This window comes from Mytilus trossulus, chromosome 4 (assembly GCF_036588685.1).
Source record: "Mytilus trossulus isolate FHL-02 chromosome 4, PNRI_Mtr1.1.1.hap1, whole genome shotgun sequence".
NCBI classification, from domain to species: domain Eukaryota; kingdom Metazoa; phylum Mollusca; class Bivalvia; order Mytilida; family Mytilidae; genus Mytilus; species Mytilus trossulus.
In genome coordinates, this window is record NC_086376.1 from 20,234,627 (window position 1) to 20,256,583 (window position 21,957).

At 32.0% G+C, this 21,957-nt stretch overlaps 1 protein-coding gene across 2 annotated transcripts; it reads right to left on the reverse strand.

The window, feature by feature from the left end:
* Positions 1 to 5,656: 5,656 nt before the first annotated feature.
* LOC134714850 (dynactin subunit 3-like) lies at positions 5,657 to 19,948 on the reverse strand. Of its 2 annotated transcripts, XM_063576485.1 has the most exons (8): positions 19,810 to 19,945; positions 13,211 to 13,231; positions 10,242 to 10,326; positions 8,968 to 9,054; positions 8,039 to 8,122; positions 7,666 to 7,724; positions 6,242 to 6,301; positions 5,657 to 5,860 (listed from the first exon to the last, which is right to left on the reverse strand). In XM_063576485.1, exons 1-8 carry the CDS (start codon positions 19,903 to 19,905, stop codon positions 5,783 to 5,785), a joined length of 570 nt encoding a protein of 189 aa, XP_063432555.1. In that variant the 5' UTR covers positions 19,906 to 19,945; the 3' UTR covers positions 5,657 to 5,782. The 2 variants fall into 2 exon arrangements, with proteins under 2 accessions (XP_063432555.1, XP_063432556.1); XM_063576486.1 differs by lacking the exon at positions 13,211 to 13,231 and having other exon boundaries at positions 19,810 to 19,948.
* Between the last annotated feature and the right edge of the window lie 2,009 nt (positions 19,949 to 21,957).

Consider the following 21,957-nt stretch of genomic DNA (forward strand, 5'->3'; position numbering starts at 1 on the left):
AAGAAAGTCTTTAAACAAGTTATACCAAGTAACTGAATACTGCGGTTAGAAAGTCATTAAACAGGTAATACCAAGTGAGTGAATACTAGGGTTAGAAAGTCATTAAACAGGTAAACTAATACCAAGTTACTTGATACTATGTTAAAATGTCATTAAACAGGTTATACCAAGTTACAGAACTCGGCGGTAAGAAAGTCATTAAACTGGTAATGACAAGTTACTGAATACTACGGTTGGAAAGTCATTAAACAGGTAAGGACAAGTTACTGAATACTACGGTTAGAAATTCGTTAAACAGGTAATACCAAGTTACTTTAATACAACGGTGAAAATGTCATTAAACAGGTTATACCAAGTAACTGAATACTACTGTTAGAAAGTTAAATAAACAGGTAATACTAAGTAACTGAATACTACAATTAGAAAGCCATTAAACAGGTCATACCAAGTTGCTGAAACTACGGTTAGAAAGCCATTAAACAGGTTATACCAAGTTGCTGAATACTACGGTTAGAAAGTCATTAAACAGGTTATACCAAGTTGCTGAATACTACGGTTAAAAAGTCATTAAACATGTAATACCAAGTGAATGAACACTACGGTTAGAAATTCATTTAACAGTTAATACCAAGTTACTAAAAAAAACTACAGTTAGAAAGTTATTAAACATTTTATACATAGTACTTTGGTTACAAAGTCATTACACAGATTATACCAAGTTGATGAATACTACAGTAACGGTTAGAAAGTCATTAAACAGGTTATACCAAGTTGCTGAATACTACGGTAAAAAAGTCATTAAACATGTAATACCAAGTGAGTGAAAAATACGGTAAGAAATTTCATTTAACAGTTAATACCAAGTTACTAAAAAAACTACAGTTAGAAAGTTAGTAAACAAGTTATACATAGTACATTGATTAGAAAGTCATTACACAGATTATACCAAGTTTCTAAATGCTACTGTTAGAAAGTCAAATAAACAGGTAATACCAAGTTACTGAATACTACGGTTACAAATTCATTTAACAGGTCATACCAAGTTGATGAATACTACGGTTAGAAAGTCATTAAACAGGTTATACTAAGTTAATGGATTATACTATGGTTAGAAAGTCATTAAACAGGTTATAACAAGTTAATGAATTATTCTACGGATAGAAAGTCATTAAACAGGTTATACCAAGTAACTGAATACTACGGTTAAAAAGTCATTAAACAGGTCATACCAAGTTACTGAATACTACGGTTAGAAGGTCATTAAACATGTAATGCCGATTTACTGAATAAGTCATTAAAACAGGTTATACCAAGTTACTGAATACTACTAATAATAATAGGAAGCCATCGACCAGGTACTACTAATATATTGAACCCTACGGCTAAAGGCCATTTAACATCAACTGTTTGTCCTGGAAAAAATGTTATTTTACATTTAGATTTGTTTTTTGATGGTACATGGAATTCCTGTGGCGATTTCGCCGCTTCCAAATACAAAAAAAATGACGTTGTGTTTAAAGATTGAGTGTACTATTTTTTGATGATCAAATTGTCTAGAAGTGTTGCCCATGGCCTATATCATTTCTGTTTGTATAGATACCGGTCTGATTAAAATCAAACCATTCACTCTGCTCAGTTAGATTACAAACCATTCACTCTGCTCAGTTAGATTACAAACCATTCACTGTGCTCAGTTAGATTATAAACCATTCACTCTGCTCAGTTAGATTACAAATCATTCACTCTGCTCAGTTAGATTACAAACCATTCACTCTGCTCAGTGAGATTACAAACCATTCACACTGCTCAGTTAGATTACAAACCATTCACTCTGCTCAGTTAGATTACAAACCATTCACTCTGCTCAGTTAGATTACAAACCTGAAGCAACAGAGTGAACGTTTTAATTCTAATCAAATTAGTAAGATTACAAAAACATTTAGTGATAGTTTGAACGTATGACAAAATTACAATAGTGTCCTTGCTTATTCTGTTTCTAAATTCTATACATGACAATATGATTAATGGAACACAGATATTACCAAATATAACAATTATAAGGAATGGACTTCGTACGACATTTTATTCTTTCTACTGTGTGAAACTTTGACAGTTGTTTATAGCAGATATGTCACAGATGTGTGTGAACGTCTGCTACAAAAGGTCAATAGCTTTTAAAGAAATTATTCTGTCAACAAAAGCTGAAAGGGAATAGTGTCTTGACATCCTAATGATAATACGTTTGTTTCTATGTCGTGATTTCTTATCTTATAAAAATAAAGAGATGTGGTATGATTGCCAATGAGAAAAATAGCCCCCAGATTCCAGACGAAGTTGATGTAAGAAATTATGTACCATTAGGGATGTTTTAAAAATTCTTACTTAGATACAAACATATGGTTTGGAAGTGTTGATGTCCTTGTAGAATTATAAACGAGAGACCACATTGAACATATTGCGGGGTCAAACATTTTTCAGAGCGTTAAACCCTGTCCTTATCTTGTGACAGTGGTGAGACAACAAACTGTAAAAATTAGCTGCAAATGGCTAAACACAATAGATCGGTACGAAGCACTAAAACATCCAAGATAAAAACAATACACAAAAAAATACCATAAGAGTACGCACAGTTACAGTCAGTACTCACTGAAAGCATTAGGAAAAAGTCAATTACAACCAATAGATAATCAGGTTCCCCAGACTAAAGTATCAATCTAGGCGATTTTACAGAAGATTCAACAATTTATTTTTTGTTCAGGCCACTTATTTATTAATAATTATATATGATTCAGTACAAATTAAGCTGCCGAAACACGGAAATAAGCACCATCTGGTATACCTCATGTGGAAATACTTTGGGGTGTTGGGATATGTGATTACCAAAGTATTTGTATCCAATGCAGCCTTTGACTTACAAATATCAATATCCTGTTAAAAAATCTAGCATCGGAAAATAAGTAAAAATGCGTCAATTGGAAATGTATGTATAGGCAACCTCATCTCAAAATCTGCAAAACTAACTTGATGATTTACTTGTACATAGTTAAAATTTGTTTTCGTCCAACTCTCTTTTTGCATGGCAGAAACAAATAGGTTCCTGTCATTCGATCATCAGGGCCAAAATGTCACATATGTCAGAAGGACCCCTTTCTGACTTTTGCATCCATCAAACTGGATTCAGAATATCTGGCTCTTAGAACATGAAACAATTAAATCAATGTAACCACAATCAGCGAATTCCCTTATTCCAAATTCTTTGTAACTTGATAAAGCGTATTCAAAATCTATTCCAATCAAATGTTCGCTCAAATTTACATATTTCAAATGATCTTAAAATGTAAGCTTCCAAACTTTCAGTACAGATGCTAATACAAAGGTTTAAGAAAAAGTAGTATCATTGTCTCTATTTTTATCATCTCAAAACAATACAATGAGACAATGTTGGAATAAACCCAATGTCTGCAGCTTTTTTGGTTCATTAAAATTATATTAAACAGTCGTGGGTATGAATAATTGAAATAACATTCAAACAAAACCAATTTCTTAAATAAATCACCAGGAATGAAAATACATCTTTCCTCAATAGTTCGACAAAAAAGAAATTGAACTAAATGGAATGTAATGATATTTTTGTGATATCTTACTTCAGGTACTTAATTTAACTGCCAATAAATACCTCATTTTTTTAGTTGCACCATGACTGTTCCACAGAGAAAAATATAAATTAAGATGTTAACAGTTTACAGCTTAAACTGATAAATCCGAGGATAAAGTTTGGACATATGGTCCAAAACTGAGATATCAATCGGAACCAAAAACTAATCTTATATTTCAGGTTATCAAAAATTCCTGTGACATTGACCTTTGAACCTAATTACTCAAGTGCAAAAAGATCTTTTTCCAAAAGAGGTTTGGACAAATTATGAAATTAAATACATGTATATGATTTAAAAGAAAATATCCCAGTGAGATTCAGAGTATTGTTCGATTTCCGCATATCAATTGTTGCTGCAACCTCGACCTTTAACCTAATGGCCAGTAAACATTAAAGAAGCTTCTCGTCGCATGGGTCATTATCAAACCATGCACAATATAAATTAAACATTTGGTTCAAAAGATAAGAAACAAATAAATGGGAAATGTGTCCCTGTGTCCATGAGACACAGATGATGCCTCGCTTGCATATGTTATAAAGGGACATAACTCAAGAACTGTAAAACTGACGGTTCCTAAATTTGTAATTGATCTGTGTTTTGTGGTATCTCGATATGGATTGTTTTGTGGGTAAAATTTGGTTGATTATATAGGGAATCATTGAAGCATGACTGAAGCGGGCCCCCTCTTAGGTCAGTCAGCCGGCCTGCCCTTAGGAAAAGTTCTGGATCCGCCACTGCCTACAAAATTTATACTAAATCTGAGGGTAATTAGCATTGTGAACAAGTTTCATAACATTTGGTAGAGGCAAACTGAGTTAGAAAACTGAAACGCCAATTTCAGCATTTTTTCCATTTGTAGAGGGACATAATTATACAACTGTAAAAGTGATTCAACAAAATTCAAACTTGTTCTGTGTTTTGTGACAATAGGCATTGTGTATAAGTTACATAACATTTAGTTGAGGCAAACTAATGTAAGAGAACAGAAACGAAAAATTCAGCATTTTTTCTATTTATAAACGAGCACAACTCTAGAACCGTAAAAGTAACACCACTAAAATTCAACCTTGATCGGTGTTTTGTGGTAATAAGCATTGTGTAAAAGTTTCATACCATTTGGTTGAGGCAAACTAAAGTTTAAGAACAGAAACGAATATTCAGCAATTTTTCCATTTGTAAAAGGACACACACATCTCTAGAATCAAAAATGAATGCCACCAAAATTCAAACTTGATTTGTGTTTTGTTGTAATATGCATGGTGTATGAATTTCATAAAATTTAATTGAGGCAAACTCAAGTTAGAGAACGGAAAAGATTTTTTTTTCCATTTGTAAAGGGGCATAACTCTAGAAATATATTTTGGGAAAAGATGGTGTTGAAACAATTAAAAAAAAAAGCTGACATTGAAAAATCATGCTCCAAGAACTGAACATCAGTTGACTGACAACATCTATATTTGGCAAAAACAAGAATGTGTCCATAGTAAACGCCTTTTCTATTTTCTATGTTCAATGGACTGCAAAATTGGTCACAAGTGAGAAATGTACATTGCAAAATAAGCTCTTTTTTCAAGCAGTCACTGAACCATGAAAATGAGGTCAAGGACATCAGACATATGACAGATGTAAACTTCTGAACATAAGGTATCTGCATAGTTTACAAGTTATGAAGCATTCAGATCTTCTAGCTGCTGGACAATCAAGATTTACACATATATAGTTTACACCACAGCTGTGTAGTAAAACCTATGTGTTGTATACTTCAGACTTTGTCACAGGCGAGACAAAACTAGCTTAGAGGATCAATTTTTTTTCATTCATTTTTATGTCTTTGTTGTAATGATGACCATGACCTTTGGCCTATTGACCTATTCACACCAAAATCACTAGATGTCTTCCTGTTCTCAATAGATACCTTCCATTTGTATAAGATTCATTCCAATGAAGCAAGGGAATGTCAAATATCAGGAAGTATAATACTAGTAACAAGAGACTATAAATAGCTTTAATCCTTTATTGTTAGCACATTTACAACCCAATTATTCCTGTTCCACAAAAATGTCAAAATATACATGATAAATTAATAAATATTGCACTATTAAATGTATCTGTGAGATTCAGTCATCCTATGATTTCTGTTTGGCCTTTTCTACTTTAGTAACCATTTGGTCCCATTGTATAAGTTGTTTGGAAACTAATGATACCTGATTTCTAGTTAAGAAAAATACTTCATTGTTTGTAACTTTTAAATAATCTCCTGGATACAGCAGTCAATTTTAACAGTCAAAACTGTTAATCAAACTGGATTAAATGGGAATAAAAACAACACAACTGTTGGCTTTTTACACTTGCAAATATTTGTCAAATGAAGACTTTTTAAGTTCAAATCTTTCAAGGGACACTAAGTGTAAGTTTAAATTTCAGTCTGTTATTTCTGGAAAATTTTAGTGCACATCAACATTGTACTTTATTCAACCGTTTAACTTTTTTGATCTGAGCATTGTTGATAATTTGTCAACAAAACTGCTTGTCTGATATATAAATTTATAAGCCTGGTATTTTTTGTAGATGTTTATAAAGGATACAATAGTATTATAATTCTCTAGCAGACCTCTCACATCATCTGTAAATAGTCCGGTCTTATCCTGTAATGAATAATACAACACAATCTACTATCAATATGTAATGTATAATACAACACCATCTACTATCAATATGTAATATCTACTATCAATATGTAATGTATAATACAACACCATCTACTATCAATATGTAATGTATAATACAACACAATCTACTATCAATATGTAATGTATAATACAACACAATCTACTATCAATATGTAATGTATAATACAACACCATCTACTATCAATATGTAATGTATAATACAACACCATCTACTATCAATATGTAATGTATAATACAACACCATCTACTATCAATATGTAATGTATAATACAACACAATCTACTATCAATATGTAATGTTTAGCAATTAACAATCAATAATTACTAACAGAATGAATTAATTTGACAGAAAGTTCATTATGATTACTGTGGATTCATTATTATTCATTGGATACCAATTTTTATGGACTTCGTGTGTATAGGTGAACTACAATATAAAATGTGTTCAGCGAATGATAAATTTTCTGTGGCTTGTATTCCGGGAGCAGGAATTTCTCGTTACATTGAAGACCTGTTGGTGACCTTCTGCTGTTGTTTTTTCTATGGTCGGGTTGTTGCTCTTTGATACATTCCCCATTTCCATTCTCAATTTAATTTAAACCTCATTAAAACCATGAAATTAAATATCCACGAACATGTGTTTTCCTTAAACCATAAAAATTGATAACTACGAAAATAAGTGAATCCATATATACATCGTCTATAATATAAACTGATGAAGAGAGGTTGTCCATATTTACTCTAAACTTTTACTACATCTTACAGAGTTAGTATCCCAACTTGTTTGCTATGACCATGTCTGTAGTATTGTTAGATATTTCAATTAAAGTAATAAATGTATGTATAGATCTTGTAAAAGATTTCTTTTTAACAAAAATTACTAAAAAAAATCTTTTACTTACAAGTATCTTTTAAAGATTCAATAATTAGGTTCGGAAGTTTGGTTGTACAGTGGTGAGTGAGTTGTCTTCAATTGTTTGTATTCACTTCATTTGAACTTTTGTGGATAGTTATATAAGTAACAATCATATCAAATCTTCTCATTTTTATATCATAGATATTGTTCTTGATTTTTCAGTGTTATTTTTAGAGCCAGTACATTTTTTTTATAAAATCCATGTAAGCTCATTGATTATTTGAATAAGAGTATTTCTAGTGATCAAGAACATTAAATTCAATGTGATTCCCTTAGAACTTGTTTGATAATTTTTTTTTAGCAGTCTTTTGAAATACTACCTGACTAGTGTGATTATCTAACTCTGTTTTTATACTTGAATAAAAAATAAATAAATAAGAAATGTTATTAATCTCTAAACCTACCTGTTGGTCAACCTGGATTTTACTCAGTTCTTGCAGTTTTGATGAATGTGAAGGCATGCCTGTAAACAAAGGTTAAAATTATTGAATAATTAAATAGTCATTGTTGGATAGTATGATGTTTTTACCTCAAGTGGACAATCTTCCTACAATATGCAGAATAAATATTTTGATAATAATGCAAAAAAAGAGATATTTATTGAAAAAGCAATTAGTTAAACATAAAAACTATATAAAAAAGAAGATATGATATGATTGCCAATGAGACAACTATCCACAAAAGACCAAAATGACACAGACATTAAAAACTATAGGTCACTGTACCGCCTTCAACAATGAGCAAAGCCCATACGGCATAGTCATATGTTTACCTTACCCTTTATATGAGCACTGTCTAAAATTTCTTTTAATCCTTCCATTTGTTCCAATCTATTTGCTTGCTGATTCAGAAAATCTTCCTCTGAAATGATATGATCATAGCTGTTATGAAACAAGAATGTGTCCATAGTACATGTATGCCTCAATCTCACTATCATTTTCTATGTTCCCGTGGACTGTAAAATTGTGGTCAAAACTTGTTAACATTAAAATAAGAAAGATCATGTCATAAGGAAAATGTGTACTAAGTTTGAAGTTGATAGGACTTCAACTTCATCAAAAACTTCCTTGACCAAAAACTTTGACCTGAAGCGGGACAGACAGATGAATAGTACGACATACAAATGAACAGATAGATGAACGGACTCACGGGCCAGAAAACATAGGGCATATGAATAATTGTTATTTCAAATAAGTGATACCACCATTGATTTTCAACTATTAATTTAGTCTCTGTTAGTTTGTCATTTTTCAAAACATTTTACAAAATTAATCTCTGTTAAGAAATACTTAGCATGGGTTAAGTTTTATCCTGTCCAGTACTACAGTATAAACTTCACATAACATTTCAATGCATATAAGATAATAACCACATCAGAAGTAAACAAATAACATTTTCACCCCTTTTTTCCTGTTAACAAGCTATTGTTTAAGAAGCATGGCATGATGCTACTTAAATTTTCAAATATGTTTTAAAGAAACAGCAAAGAGAAACAGAATCATGCTTTTAAACACCCAAAATATATATGTATGTCAGACTCAGACATATTTTCTACAATGAAATGCAAGGTTTATTTAGTACTACTGTTAAAAACAAGGGAATATTTTGTTCATCACTTTTTTTGTATGAAATGGGATATGAGGTTCTATGATTTGGTGGTACATGTATTATCAATAATTTCATTGCACTATCGAAACTAAACTTACCAGCTAATATAATATCTGTAACAGCTTCATCTGACAAGGTCATTTCATCTGTGTAACCTGGATCTAAATACTTCCTCAGTTCTGTCACTAAAATGTAAACATCTGATAGTTTAAAAATGTGTCATTGCATGATATAAATGCAGCAATATGATATGGCATTATATGTGTCAATTTGCAAAAATTCTGTGTGTCATTTTGTGTATCATTTTGCAACAATACGGTATGTCATTTAGATTTTGTGTATCCTTTTGAAACAATAAATACCATTTTATGCATCAATTTGCAAAATTCTGTGTGTCATTTTGTGTATCCTTTTGCAACAATACAGTGTCATTTTATATCTATCATTTTCACTTTTCAATACATATATATTTCCCCTACAGTTTGAACTACAATAGATATAAGACGATGTGGTATTCATACAATGTATGAAACTAAAAAATGAAACTAAAAAATAATTATCTACATAAGAACTAAACTTCATAATTGAAGTCCACTTAATGTTTTTGGTGATAAATAATTTATGTTTGTAATATTTCTTGAATCACATTAATTACTGCATTGATTAATAATTCAATAACCTTCAATGTTAGTTGAATAGTAAATTGGGTTATAAATCAAACAATGTTTAAATATTATTCTGTCATTTATTACAGAAAATTGTCCTTCTTATCAGAGGGTGGTCTGCAGATGGAGATTTTCTTTTTTTGCTCTCAATTTTTGTTTGTTTATAAAGTTTGATTACATTCCAACCAATACCTAAAGAGTTATCACTGACATCATATTTTATGTAGCTATAGGTAACTATACGTTGACATACATGTAGATTCATCTTTCATAGAATGGAACTAAGATAGACAAAATCTGATTTGAAAAATGTTAAATAAATAAATTCTGATTTTTCTATACCATATTTTCTTAAACATACGGTTTTCACATAATTATAATGATGTATGAGAAGGTAGTGACCTCTGAATTGCAAGTCAAAATTTAAAATCATATGTTTGCAATGTAAACCAGGTATACAATGTATGTAGCAGTTCTTCAAAACCGATATTACTATATGTACTAGTATTTCCCAAATCTTACGATATTACTACATGTACTAGTATTTCCCACATCTTACGATATTACTACATGTACTAGTATTTCCCACATCTTACGATATTACTACATGTACTAGTATTTCCCATATCTTACGATATTACTACATGTACTAGTATTTCCCACATCTTACGATATTACTACATGTACTAGTATTTCCCATATCTTACATCTGTTGTAGACTTTAGGAATAGCCTTCTTTCCTACTGTTGCTTTCTTAACTTCGGCATTGGCATTCAGTAGACTGTGTATACACTGAAAAATGAAGAAAATTAATCTTATTAGACACATTCATATATTACCCTGTCAATATACCTAGAGATTCAAAGATTCCATTGTTTTTTTAATCAATCACATAAGGCAATGGTCACCCAACTTAGAACAAGTTGAGATATAGATGCTTTCAAAATCATAACGTGTTAAAAAAAAAAAAGACAACAAAACAAAACAAAACACATCAGAATATATTGGCCAGTCCATCACAAATTGCATATACATTAATAAAAATTAATCAAGAATAGGTGCTTATAGGACACCATAACATACTCACATTATCACATTTCTATATTCAGGGACCAAAAATTCTGTGTCAAAACTATAATTTGGCTAAGTTATTCACATTATAAAACATGATGAACATAATATTATGTTCTATGTTCCAAGTTGATGGTTATTTTTTTTTAAAACAAAAGCTTTAGTCTTACATGTAAATGGTAATAATGTTTACAAAATCATAAAATTGAGAATGGAAATGGGGAATGTATCAAAGAGACAACTACCCAACCATAGAAAAAACAACAGCAGAAGGTCACCAACAGGTCTTCAATGTCTGCACCTGGAGGTGTCCTTTAGCTGGCCCCTAAACTAATATATACTAGTTTAGTGATAATGTACGCCATACTTATTTCCAAATTGTACACAAGAAACTAAAATTAAAATAATACAAGACTTTCAAAGACCAGAGGCTCCTGACTTGGGACAGGCGCAAAACTGCGGGGGGGGGGGGGGTTCAACATGTTTATTTGATCTCCCCCCTCCCCCCTATACATCTAGTCAATGTAGAAAAGTAATGTATATGTATCAGTCCTTGTCATGCTGAGAAATATTTACAGAGCAACATTTTTAACCTTTGCTTAATTGACAAAACATAATTTTTGATTTCATTAACACATATATTTAAACAAAGCATGTACTAATTGCTAATGACATCAAAATACATGTTTAACCACTTAAACGACAGTTTAATTAAGTTTTTAAGTAATAGCTACATGTGTGCATGTCATCGGTTAGTATATTTATCAAAGTGTTCTTTTATAAACATACCATACTTGTTTTAATATCATATATATTATATTTGGTATGTGGTTTTCTATAGGTTCAAACAAATATATAATATTTATTGTTGTGGTATATAAGGAATAAATTAGAAGTTAAAATCAATACAAAATGAAGTTCATTTTAGTACAATACATGCACTTTTCAATTGGAACCCGATTATAAATGAACTACAAATGTGCTGTGGATTTATTATTCGTTAGATGCCAGTTTTCATGGATTTCATGGGTACAGGTGAACCACAAAATTAAATATTCAGTGAAAACAATTATATATAAATACATGTACTTGTATGCAGACTTCAGCAAAGCCCTGAAATTAAATAGCCACTAACATGTTTCACTTAATCCACGAAAATTGGAACTGGTAAATGAATGAGTGCACAGTATTATCTATTTTACAAACATTAAGAGACAGTTTTCCCCTCAAAGATAATAACCTTTATTTCTTAAAGCTCAATTTTTAGGACCTCATAAAGAATATGAAATGTTATCTTTGGCTTGCTGACACTCATGCGGCCCTTCATTCGATTTTTTGCTGCATGAATAGATAGCTGTAGGGTTTGTGTTTGTTCTGCATTTTTATCAGAATTACAGCCTGCACAGTAAGCCGCTAGTCCGATGGCCCAGACTAATAAAATTTAATTTGGACTAGTAAGTTTTTTATTTGGACCAATAAGAAAAATGTCAGAATATTGGTTTTGGAATAGCAGTTGAAAAAGTTTTTGGTGCAGACTGGAATTAAAAGTAATAGATGGTATTTATAGGCAAAATAAAGAATAAATGATAAAAAGTACATTTCTCTAATTCTTACACACTAGTGAATAAATATAATACAATTTCTCTAACTCTATGGAAATTTATCCCTTTCCCAACCCATTGTATAAAATTTTTTAATCAAAGTGTGGTTGCTGGTGATCTCAAAAGATCATTGGATGATTTTAAGGGTCATGACCTTTTTACCTAACTGAATGAATCAAAATATGATAACAGGTGTAAATGAAATTGACAACTTCGTGCAATGTGAAAGGCACTAGAAGGGGATTTTCGGTTAACAAAAAAAGAAAATGTCTTTTTAATCATTAGAGAAACAGATTCTTACATAGTTACTCGTGGATTATCGGATTTATCCAATCTCGATAGTTAAATTATAAATTTTAAAGTCCTCGCCGAGGCGGCTCGGACTTTAAAATTGATAATTTAACTATCTCGATTGGATAAATCCAATAATCCACTGGTATCAATGTAAAAATCTATATGTATCACACTTGATACAGTGGTCATGGTGGTAGAATCTATATATATTTCAAAATGTTCAATGAAATTATAAACCATCTAGATTTACTGAAAATGTGGTACATATACATGTACCTTTTTTAACTCTCGATATACATTTGTAAAACTATTCAAAAGATTCAAAAAGTTTGTTAATTCATGTTTCTTTAATGGCACTACATGTAGTGGCAGAATCTAAGAATTACTAATTCAAGTTCACCAACCATCATTAGCCAACCATCATAAATAATTGTTTACACTTTTGCATTTTACACATATATTTATTGTCACATGTATATATGTTCTATCATGTCTATCAGGTTATAAATGATACTTAATAACATGTAATATAGGAAAGACTGAACTATGAGTATATAAAATTTTCACCCAAACCAAATGATTATCATAATATGTACATGTGTTATAACTCAACAAGATTATAAAATATGTTTGACCCGCTACAGTAAAGGTATTTGACCAGCCACCAGATATTTTGATTATAATTTGTAACTTCTTGTTATATTATTTACCTGGTCTTTAGATTTGGAGTCCTGTGGAAAATAGAAAGACAAACATTCAATCACAACATGCATCATGCAGAACATCTAACATTCATGTGCTCAAAATATAATGTGTACATGAATGTGCACAATAAGTGATAGATAAACAACATATATATAAGAGCATGATAAACAATGATAAAGAAGATTATCAGCTTGGTTATTTTGGTCAAATCTTATTTCTACATGTGCACCCTTTCATTCTGCTTTAAAAAATAATCAGAATTTTAAATTTAAAACCCTAATTTTTCTTTATTATTTTTTCTTTGGCTGTCCAACTTGTCCTTTAATATCAAAGTGAAAATAAATGATGGAAGTTGTTTTTTTTATTTTTTGTTCTAATAAATGGAAAGCTTGGCTAAAGTTAGAACAGTTTGGGACATGTTTACAAAATTAATACACATAATATATATATATATTCAAAATATTGCATAGAAAACAAGAATGCATCCAAAGTATACAGATGCCCCACTCCCACTATCATTTTCTATATTCACCATGGTTCAGTGGACCGTGAAGATGGGGTCAAAAGTCATAATTTGGCTTTTAAATTAGAAAGATCATATCATAGCCTAGGGACCATCTGAATGTGTACTAAGTGTCAAGTTGATTGGACTTCAACTTCATCAACAACTACCTTGACCAAAAAAACTTTAACCAAAAAATTTAACCTATAACTCACACTATCATTTCATATATTCAGTGGACAGTGACATTGGGGTCAAAAATCAAATTTGGCATTTAAATTAGAAAGATCATATCATAGGGAACATTTGTACTAAGTTTCAAGTTGATTGAACTTCAACCTCCATCAAAAAATACTTTGACCAAAAACTTTGACCTAAAGTGGGACAGAGACAGATGAAAGAACGAATGGAGACACAGACCAAAAAACATAATGCACCTCTACTTTCCTAGGTGGGGCATAAAAATGAAGCTCATCATGCCAATACTGTGCAAGCTGATCTATATGCATTCATGTATTTTGAGAATTTTAGTTAATCCTTTTGTGAGATCTAGCATACAGCTTAATATAACATGCTAACAAATCTGCTTGTTGCACTAAAAAAACTTTTCATTTAATCTGACAGACAGGTGAAACAGCTCCAGTGCATACTTTTATACTTGTAAGTTTCATGAGTTTATACTGTTGGTCTTTACTCTCATATAATTTGTTACATGTATGTTTTATGTAGCTGATTCAAAATTTGAATTAATTTATAAAATGATATGGATGTAGGCAACTACATGTAAAGCCTATACATGTTTTTGTAGGTTACCATATGGCCTTTAGCAATGGTCAAAATCTATATAGTCAGCTATGAAAGGGTCCAACTTTATAAATAAAATATATCATGAATATATATGCTTTATATTATAAATGTGTACATGGGTTTCCTTAAAAAAAATTTAAAAAATATTAAACTAGAGGCTCTAAAGAGCCTGTGTCGCTCACCTTGGTCTATGTGAATATTAAACAAAGGAAGCAGATGGATTCATGACAAAATTGTGTTTTGGTGATGGTGATATGTTTGTACATCTTACTTTACTGAACATTCTTGCTGCTTACAATTATCACTATCTATAATGAACTTGGCCCAGTAGTTTCTGTGGAAAATGTTACTGGTAGTAAAAATTTACAAATTTTATGAAAATTGTTTAAAATTGACTATAAAGGACAATAACTCCTTAGGGGATCAATTGACCATTTTGGTCATGTTGACTTATTTGTAAATCTTACTTTGCTGAACATTATTGTTGTTTACTGTTTATCTCTATCTATATTAATATTCAAGATAATAACCAAAAACAGCAAAATTTCCTTAAAATTACCAATTCAGGGGCAGCAACCCAACAACAGGTTCTCTGATTCATCTGAAAATTTCAGGGCAGATAGATCTTAACCTGATTAACAATTTTACCCCATGTCAGATTTGCTCTAAATGCTTTGGTTTTTGAGTTATAAGCCAAAAACTGCGTTTTACCCTATGTTCTATTTTAGCCATGGCGGCCATCTTGATTGGATTGGGGGGTCATGCCACACATTTTTTTAAACTAGATACCCCAAAGATGATTGTGGCCAAGTTTGGATTAATTTGGCCCAGCAGTTTCAGAGGAGAAGATTTTTGTAAAGGATATATAAAATTTGCGAAAAATGGTTAAAAATTAACTTAAAGGGCAATAACTCCTAAAGGGGTCAACTGAACATTTTGGTCATGTTGACTTATTTGTAAATCTTACTTCGCTGAACATTATTGCTGTTTACAGTTTATCTCTATCTATAATATTCAAGATAATAACCAAAAACAGCAAAATTTCCTTAAAATTACCAATTCAGGGGCAGCAACCCAACAACGGGTTCTCTGATTCATCTGACAATTTCAGGGCAGATAGATCTTGACCTGATAAACAGTTAAACCCCTGTCAGATTTGCTCTTAATGCTTTTGTTTTTGAGTTACATGTATAAGCCAAAAACTGCATTTTACCCCTATGTTCTATTTTTAGCCATGGTGGCCATCTTGGTTGGTTTGGCGGGTCACGCCACACATTTTTTAAACTAGATACCCCAATGATGATTGTGGCCAAGTTTGTTTAATTTGACCCAGTAGTTTCAGAGGAGAAGATTTTTATAAAACTTAACAAAGACGGACGACCACGATGATGACACATACAACAATCACTTTTCCTTTGTGGCGTATATACGTAAGATATTTTGTTTTATGACATCAAAATTTTAATGGAACCTGTGTGACATCCTGCAATGGCCGTCAAATAGCAATAAGGTGTATTAAGGTTCATCATAACCTTTTGGCTAATACATGTAATATGGCCGTATTTACACCCCAAATTTCACTCTTGAGTACAGACTAACCTATGCACCTGCAACAGTTTTCAGGGATGGCAGGAACTTGATATATAAATTTTAAATGCATTTTATGTTTTAGAAAATTATAAACTTTTCTAGATTTTGACTTCCAGTTTTTTCGTTCCTGCAGAAGGTGCAAAAATTAACTAAGTTGTGAAAACAATTAAGAAGCTCCCCTCATATAATCAATGTTGTGAGTAGTATTGATTTAAATGGACAATGGATGGACAATATACACCTGTAAACAATAGGTGATTTAAACTGTGTAACTGAGTGGACCGTATCAAATGAAACTCGGGTGTATGTTTATTTTGCTATCTTCTGCAGACTGAAAAAAACTGGACATGAAAATCCAGGTAAGTTTTTCATTTTCTGAAACGTAGACTTCGTATAACTTTTATATAGATATAGGAAGATGTGGTGTGAGTGCCAATGAGACAACTCTCCATCCAAAAAATCTAGTTCCTGCCATGCCTTAAATTTTTCCTGGATGTACCAGTTTGTCTGTACTCATAGTAATTTTTTAGGTGTAAACACAGCCATATTTTTCAATTCCTTATGATGAACCTTAATTAATATTTCTGTACTAACCTAGTACAAATAATAATGACGTCTAGCAAAGCTATTTTTTTTTCTTTCTGAAACAGGCTAGAGCCTTGCCAGACGTCATAATTATTTGGACTACTACCCTAAACTCACTAGCCTACAGAATGAAGATAATGGGGCTGCTTCATTTGTTTTAGGTCGGGCTATGCCCGGTTCGCCCCAGGGGCGGATCCAGGATTTTGGAAAGGGGGGGCGAAGATTTTAAATTTCGCCGAGAGCAGCGAGGCGAAAAAATTTAGGGACCATTTTTAGGCTAAAAAACATAAAATAAGTGTAATATGCACTATTTAAACGGTTCCTGGCTTAGGGCATGTATATTTTATAGTTGCTGTAAAGTGTAAGGGTTGGACATTTTTTATGCTGTATTCTCCCTATTAATTGTCTATCATAAAATGATAGTATTGATCCAAAGTTATGTACTACTGATATATTTGATGTAGGACTCGTCAGTGAAAAATAGACATGGAAATTCGATGAAATTTACAATACGACCGACACGAGTTAAAAAAGACAAACAAGCAGTTATTATCAAAATTTTTGATTGATATGTTTCACCCAACATAACTAAGAAAACCGAAGTTTGTGGTTTCAAAGACTACAAAAGTGTCTGAATTGACAATGAAGTTATGAATGACTGTCAACAAATGGAGATATAAAGGTCACACCCAGCAGGCAGGTTACAGTCTAGTCTTGAAAAAAAGTATTCAATATATATAAGTCCGGCGAAACAGACATTCTAGTCAGACATGCAAACTCCGGCCACAAAAAAATACGCCCGTTTTTATTCATCATGTTCATTTCATGCTAAATAATTTTGTTGGAAATTTCCGTTTTTATAGCAAAAAAGTGGGCAAGACTATTGCTGTCAATCCAGATACGGCGAACATTTTGTTTAAGGCAAGAATCAGAGTCGATTTTTTCTCTCTCAAATATCTCAGACTGCATTCTCAAATCAAATGGTTCGTACCTGCGACTTGAAATTTTTCTAGAGCTTATACTAAAATTGAGAATGGAAATGGGGAATGTGTCAAAGAGACAACAACCCGACCATAGAAAAAATAACAGCAGAAGGTCACGAACAGGACTGGTCTTCAATGTAGCGAGAAAATCCCGCACTCGGAGGCATCCTTCAGCTGGCCCCTAAACAAATATATACTAGTTCAGTGATAATGAACGCCATACTAATTTTCAAATTGTACACAAGAAACTAAAAATAAAATAATACAAGACTAACAAAGGCCAGAGGCTCCTGGCTTGGGAAAAAAATGGGCAAAAATGCGGCGGGGTGACAGGGGATCATTATTCAACTTTGTTATTTATAAAATAAGCTGGGGCATTTGGTGTTTAACATGTTTTCGTAGGTAAGTAATATCATGAATATTGTGGAACTTTTTTTTTCATGAGAGTTTAATAGTCTATAGAGTATTAACTATTGATTTCTGTTTGATGGAATAGTGAAATAGAAGTCAATACGTTCTTGCTCAATCCTGTGTCTCTTGAAGGTTTCCTGATTGTCATGACATCCTCCGCCTAAGCAATGTGTATTACTGTAATTTGAATTTAAAAATGACCGAGTGCCGTTTTTTCAACGTTCTGCTCAACTCCACCATAGCAAATCACATGACTTTGACAATCAGTAAATACCAGCGAAAAATACCTTTATAAGTAAAAAATTGTCGTATAGAAACTAATTACTCGGGAAATGGCAAAGTTCACGAAGTCTAGTCTGATTAATCATTTTACAAAAAAAAAAAAAAAAAAGTCCGGGCAAAGGGGGGGCGTACGCCCTCTACGCCCCCCTCTGAATCCGCCACTGCGCCCTATCACGTGACCAGGTTAAATATGGCTGAAAATAAAACAAGTGGAACCGGCTGATTTAAAGATGGCGACAGAAGTTCAAATTTATACTTTTTTGCTTTCTAAGCTAGCTAGGGAATATAAAATATAAACCTATTAACAATAAATATATATTTTTAAGATGCAGTCTTTTTTTCTGAGGCCTTATTCATAATAAAAACGTTTCTGCGAGATAATTTTATAAATTTGAAAATAAAATATAGCATAATTTAATATCGTCGTAGTGGACTAATTCAGTATCATGTATCATACTAGTCTGATTGACAAAAATCAATATTCACCTTTTAATTTCCGCTAATTTATCTAAAATTGCACTTTCCGCCATACTTTTATGACCGGCTGATTGCTTGCCGGTTAGTGTACACCGGCGAGAGCGGCGTATGCCTATTTGCGCCGGCGGCTGATTTTACAGCAAATGAAGCGACTGTGCCTATACCGGAAGCGTCAACCGGGCTAAGCCGCTGTGGCAAATGAAGTACTACTTATGAAAGTGCTGGAAACTTTAAATAGAGCAGGGATACGGGCCAGCCTTCTTTCTGGTAAATGACATCATAGAGGCGTGCGAAATTGACGATCTTTTCTGGTGAAAGACATGATTCCAGAAATGACCTACATGTATTGACAAAAGTCAAAACAAATTATAAATTTATAAATAATATGGGGACTTCGTCCCCAATTACGGTAGAAAAATCAATGAAAAAAAAAAAAAAAAAAAATCTAGGAAAATTTCCCGAATTTTTCATTGTACTAATGAACTCAAAATCGTTAACGTTTTTTTTCAGATCTAGTTCCTGTTCCGGTTTTCCCGCATTTGCGCAGAAATCTGTCTTGTTTGCATGAGACTTTGATTTTTTTTTTTATATTTACCAGTCTAGTAAAACATAAGATTGGATCTCAATACAAATTCAATTTTAATAATTGTTTGATATGAAAAAAACGTTACGTTTCCTGATGAAAGCGTTTCTTTTGTTTACATCGAATATGACGTCATAACTTAAAGAACGTCACAGCTAATTCCCTAACAACAGAACCAAAATCGGGAACGTTACGTACGGTATTTCGGTTTCTTTTATCAACATGATTGAATTATGAAAATAATACATAGAGACTTCGTCCCCATTCACAGGTTATGCCTGCCTCATATTAAAGTCTATCCTCAAGTTCACATCTTATTTACATCTCATGTCTATCAAGATCTTGTCTTAAACATATAGAAAGAAACATTATTTGAAGTCATACTTTTGGATAGAGAGCATCTTTTTCAGAAGTCCCAAACACAAGATTTTCAAGTAAGGAAATTCTTTTTTCCACAGTTTCCAGATTTTCGTCGGCCATTTTCCTTGTTCACAGATGTTCTAGATACAAAAATTTAGATAACCAAATATCTTATGACAAATAAGTTCTGACAAGGGCAAGAATTTCAAATTGTATTATCGATAATTATTTTACCATCAAATAATTTATGTAGAGGCATAACACTTATATGCCCCAAAACATATTTGTACATGGACATCGTGTAACAATATGGGTCATCTCAAAGTAGTTTACGTAGTTGATTACATACATAACTGCGAGTACTCTCAAATCGTATTTTCTTGTTAATTCGACCTGTTGATACTGTTTATAATGCTTTTTTGTCATTTTTTATTTATATGGATCTTGTCTGTATACCAGCTTTGATTATTTGTGATATCTTCAATTTTTCACTTATTCTTACAACATTTGTATAAACTTCAAGATTATAAAAAACCGGTTTTTTTCTAAAGTGAACATTGATTGGTTAAATATTTCTCAGTGTGTTTGAATTTGTTTGTTAGCCTTTTGGTCATGAATGTTTGTCTCTAATATTTAATTAACTGTGCATTTGTATTCAGATATCGCAGATCAAATTTATTCGTTCATTGTGTAATCATACGTTTTTTGATTGAGTTAAGTCTGCCAATTGATATTTTATCGTATGTTTTTCTATGTTGTGATGTTATGCTATTGTTTCAGAAAAAAGGAGAAGGTTTGGGTCCATTAAAACGTTTAATCCCGCTGCAAATGTTTGCACCTGTCCTAAGTCAGGAATCTGATGTACAGTAGTTGTCGTTTGTTTATGTAATATATACGTGTTTCTCGTTTCTCGTTTTGTTTATATAGATTAGACCGTTGGTTTTCCCGTTTGAATGGTTTTACACTAGTAATTTTGGGGCCCTTTATAGCTTGTTGTTCGGTGTGAGCCAAGGCTCCGTGTTGAAGGCCATACTTTAACCTATAATGGTTTAATTTTTAAATTGTTATTTGGATGGAGAGTTGTCTCATTGGCACTCACACCACATCTTCCTATATCTATGTAATAACATAAAAGGATCAATCGTTGAATACACATATATACAATCAATAAAAGCCATAGGCGGATCCAGTGGGACCGGGTGCCTTTCGTGGGAAAAACTTGGTGGATTATATAGGGAATCTCTGAAGGCAATCAGCGCCCCCCTTTATGAAAAGTTCTGGATCCGCAACTGAAAGCATCAAATACACAGGCGCTTGGGTATATGATACATTTTTTTTTTATTAAAATATTCAATTTTCTTTATTTTTAATGCATATCGATCACTTCTGTGCATGTCTCACCTAGTTTCGAGTGATTTAAACAACTTGGTGAAAATACCAAATTTTACTATCCATACTAAGAAACACACAGGCACTTGTCTCTATAAAAAAAATCCTATATACCTTAATATTAAGGTATATAGGATTTTTTTTTTAGACAAGTGCCTGTGTAAGAAACAGTATTTATGGTAAAATTTGGTATTTTCACTAAGTCGTTTAAATCACTCGAAACTAGATGAGACATGCACAGAAGTGATAGATATGCATTATAAATATCGAAAATTGAATATTGTAATCAACAACAAAAAATTGTATCATGGCCAAGCGCCTGTGTTCAAATATCTACAAATATAAAGCAAAGCAATATATATATTTATTTATAAAAAAAACATTTTTATATGACGAAAACATAATCTTTCAGTCAATTTAATAACTGAGGTCTGGAGCTTGATTGTCCTTTTCGTTGTTAATTTCAATGTATGTATCATTATTTTGCGTATTCTCTTCTGTTAACTTGTTAAGTATTCTAACAAATTGGATTTGGACTTTCTTTTAAACTGATTTTACTGTACGTATTGCTAGTGTTTGTTTATTGATTTTTTTTGGGGGGGGGGGGGGGGGGGGTAGATGAAATCATAAAATAGCAAATTTGCGCCTGTCCCATTTCAAAAGCCTTAAGTGCTCTTTTATTAATCTTGAAGTTGATTTTTTTAAATTTTGGTTTATTTGCATTTTCCTGAGTTCAGTTTGACTTGCATGATTTTTTCAGAGCTAGGACACGTATTTGATTAG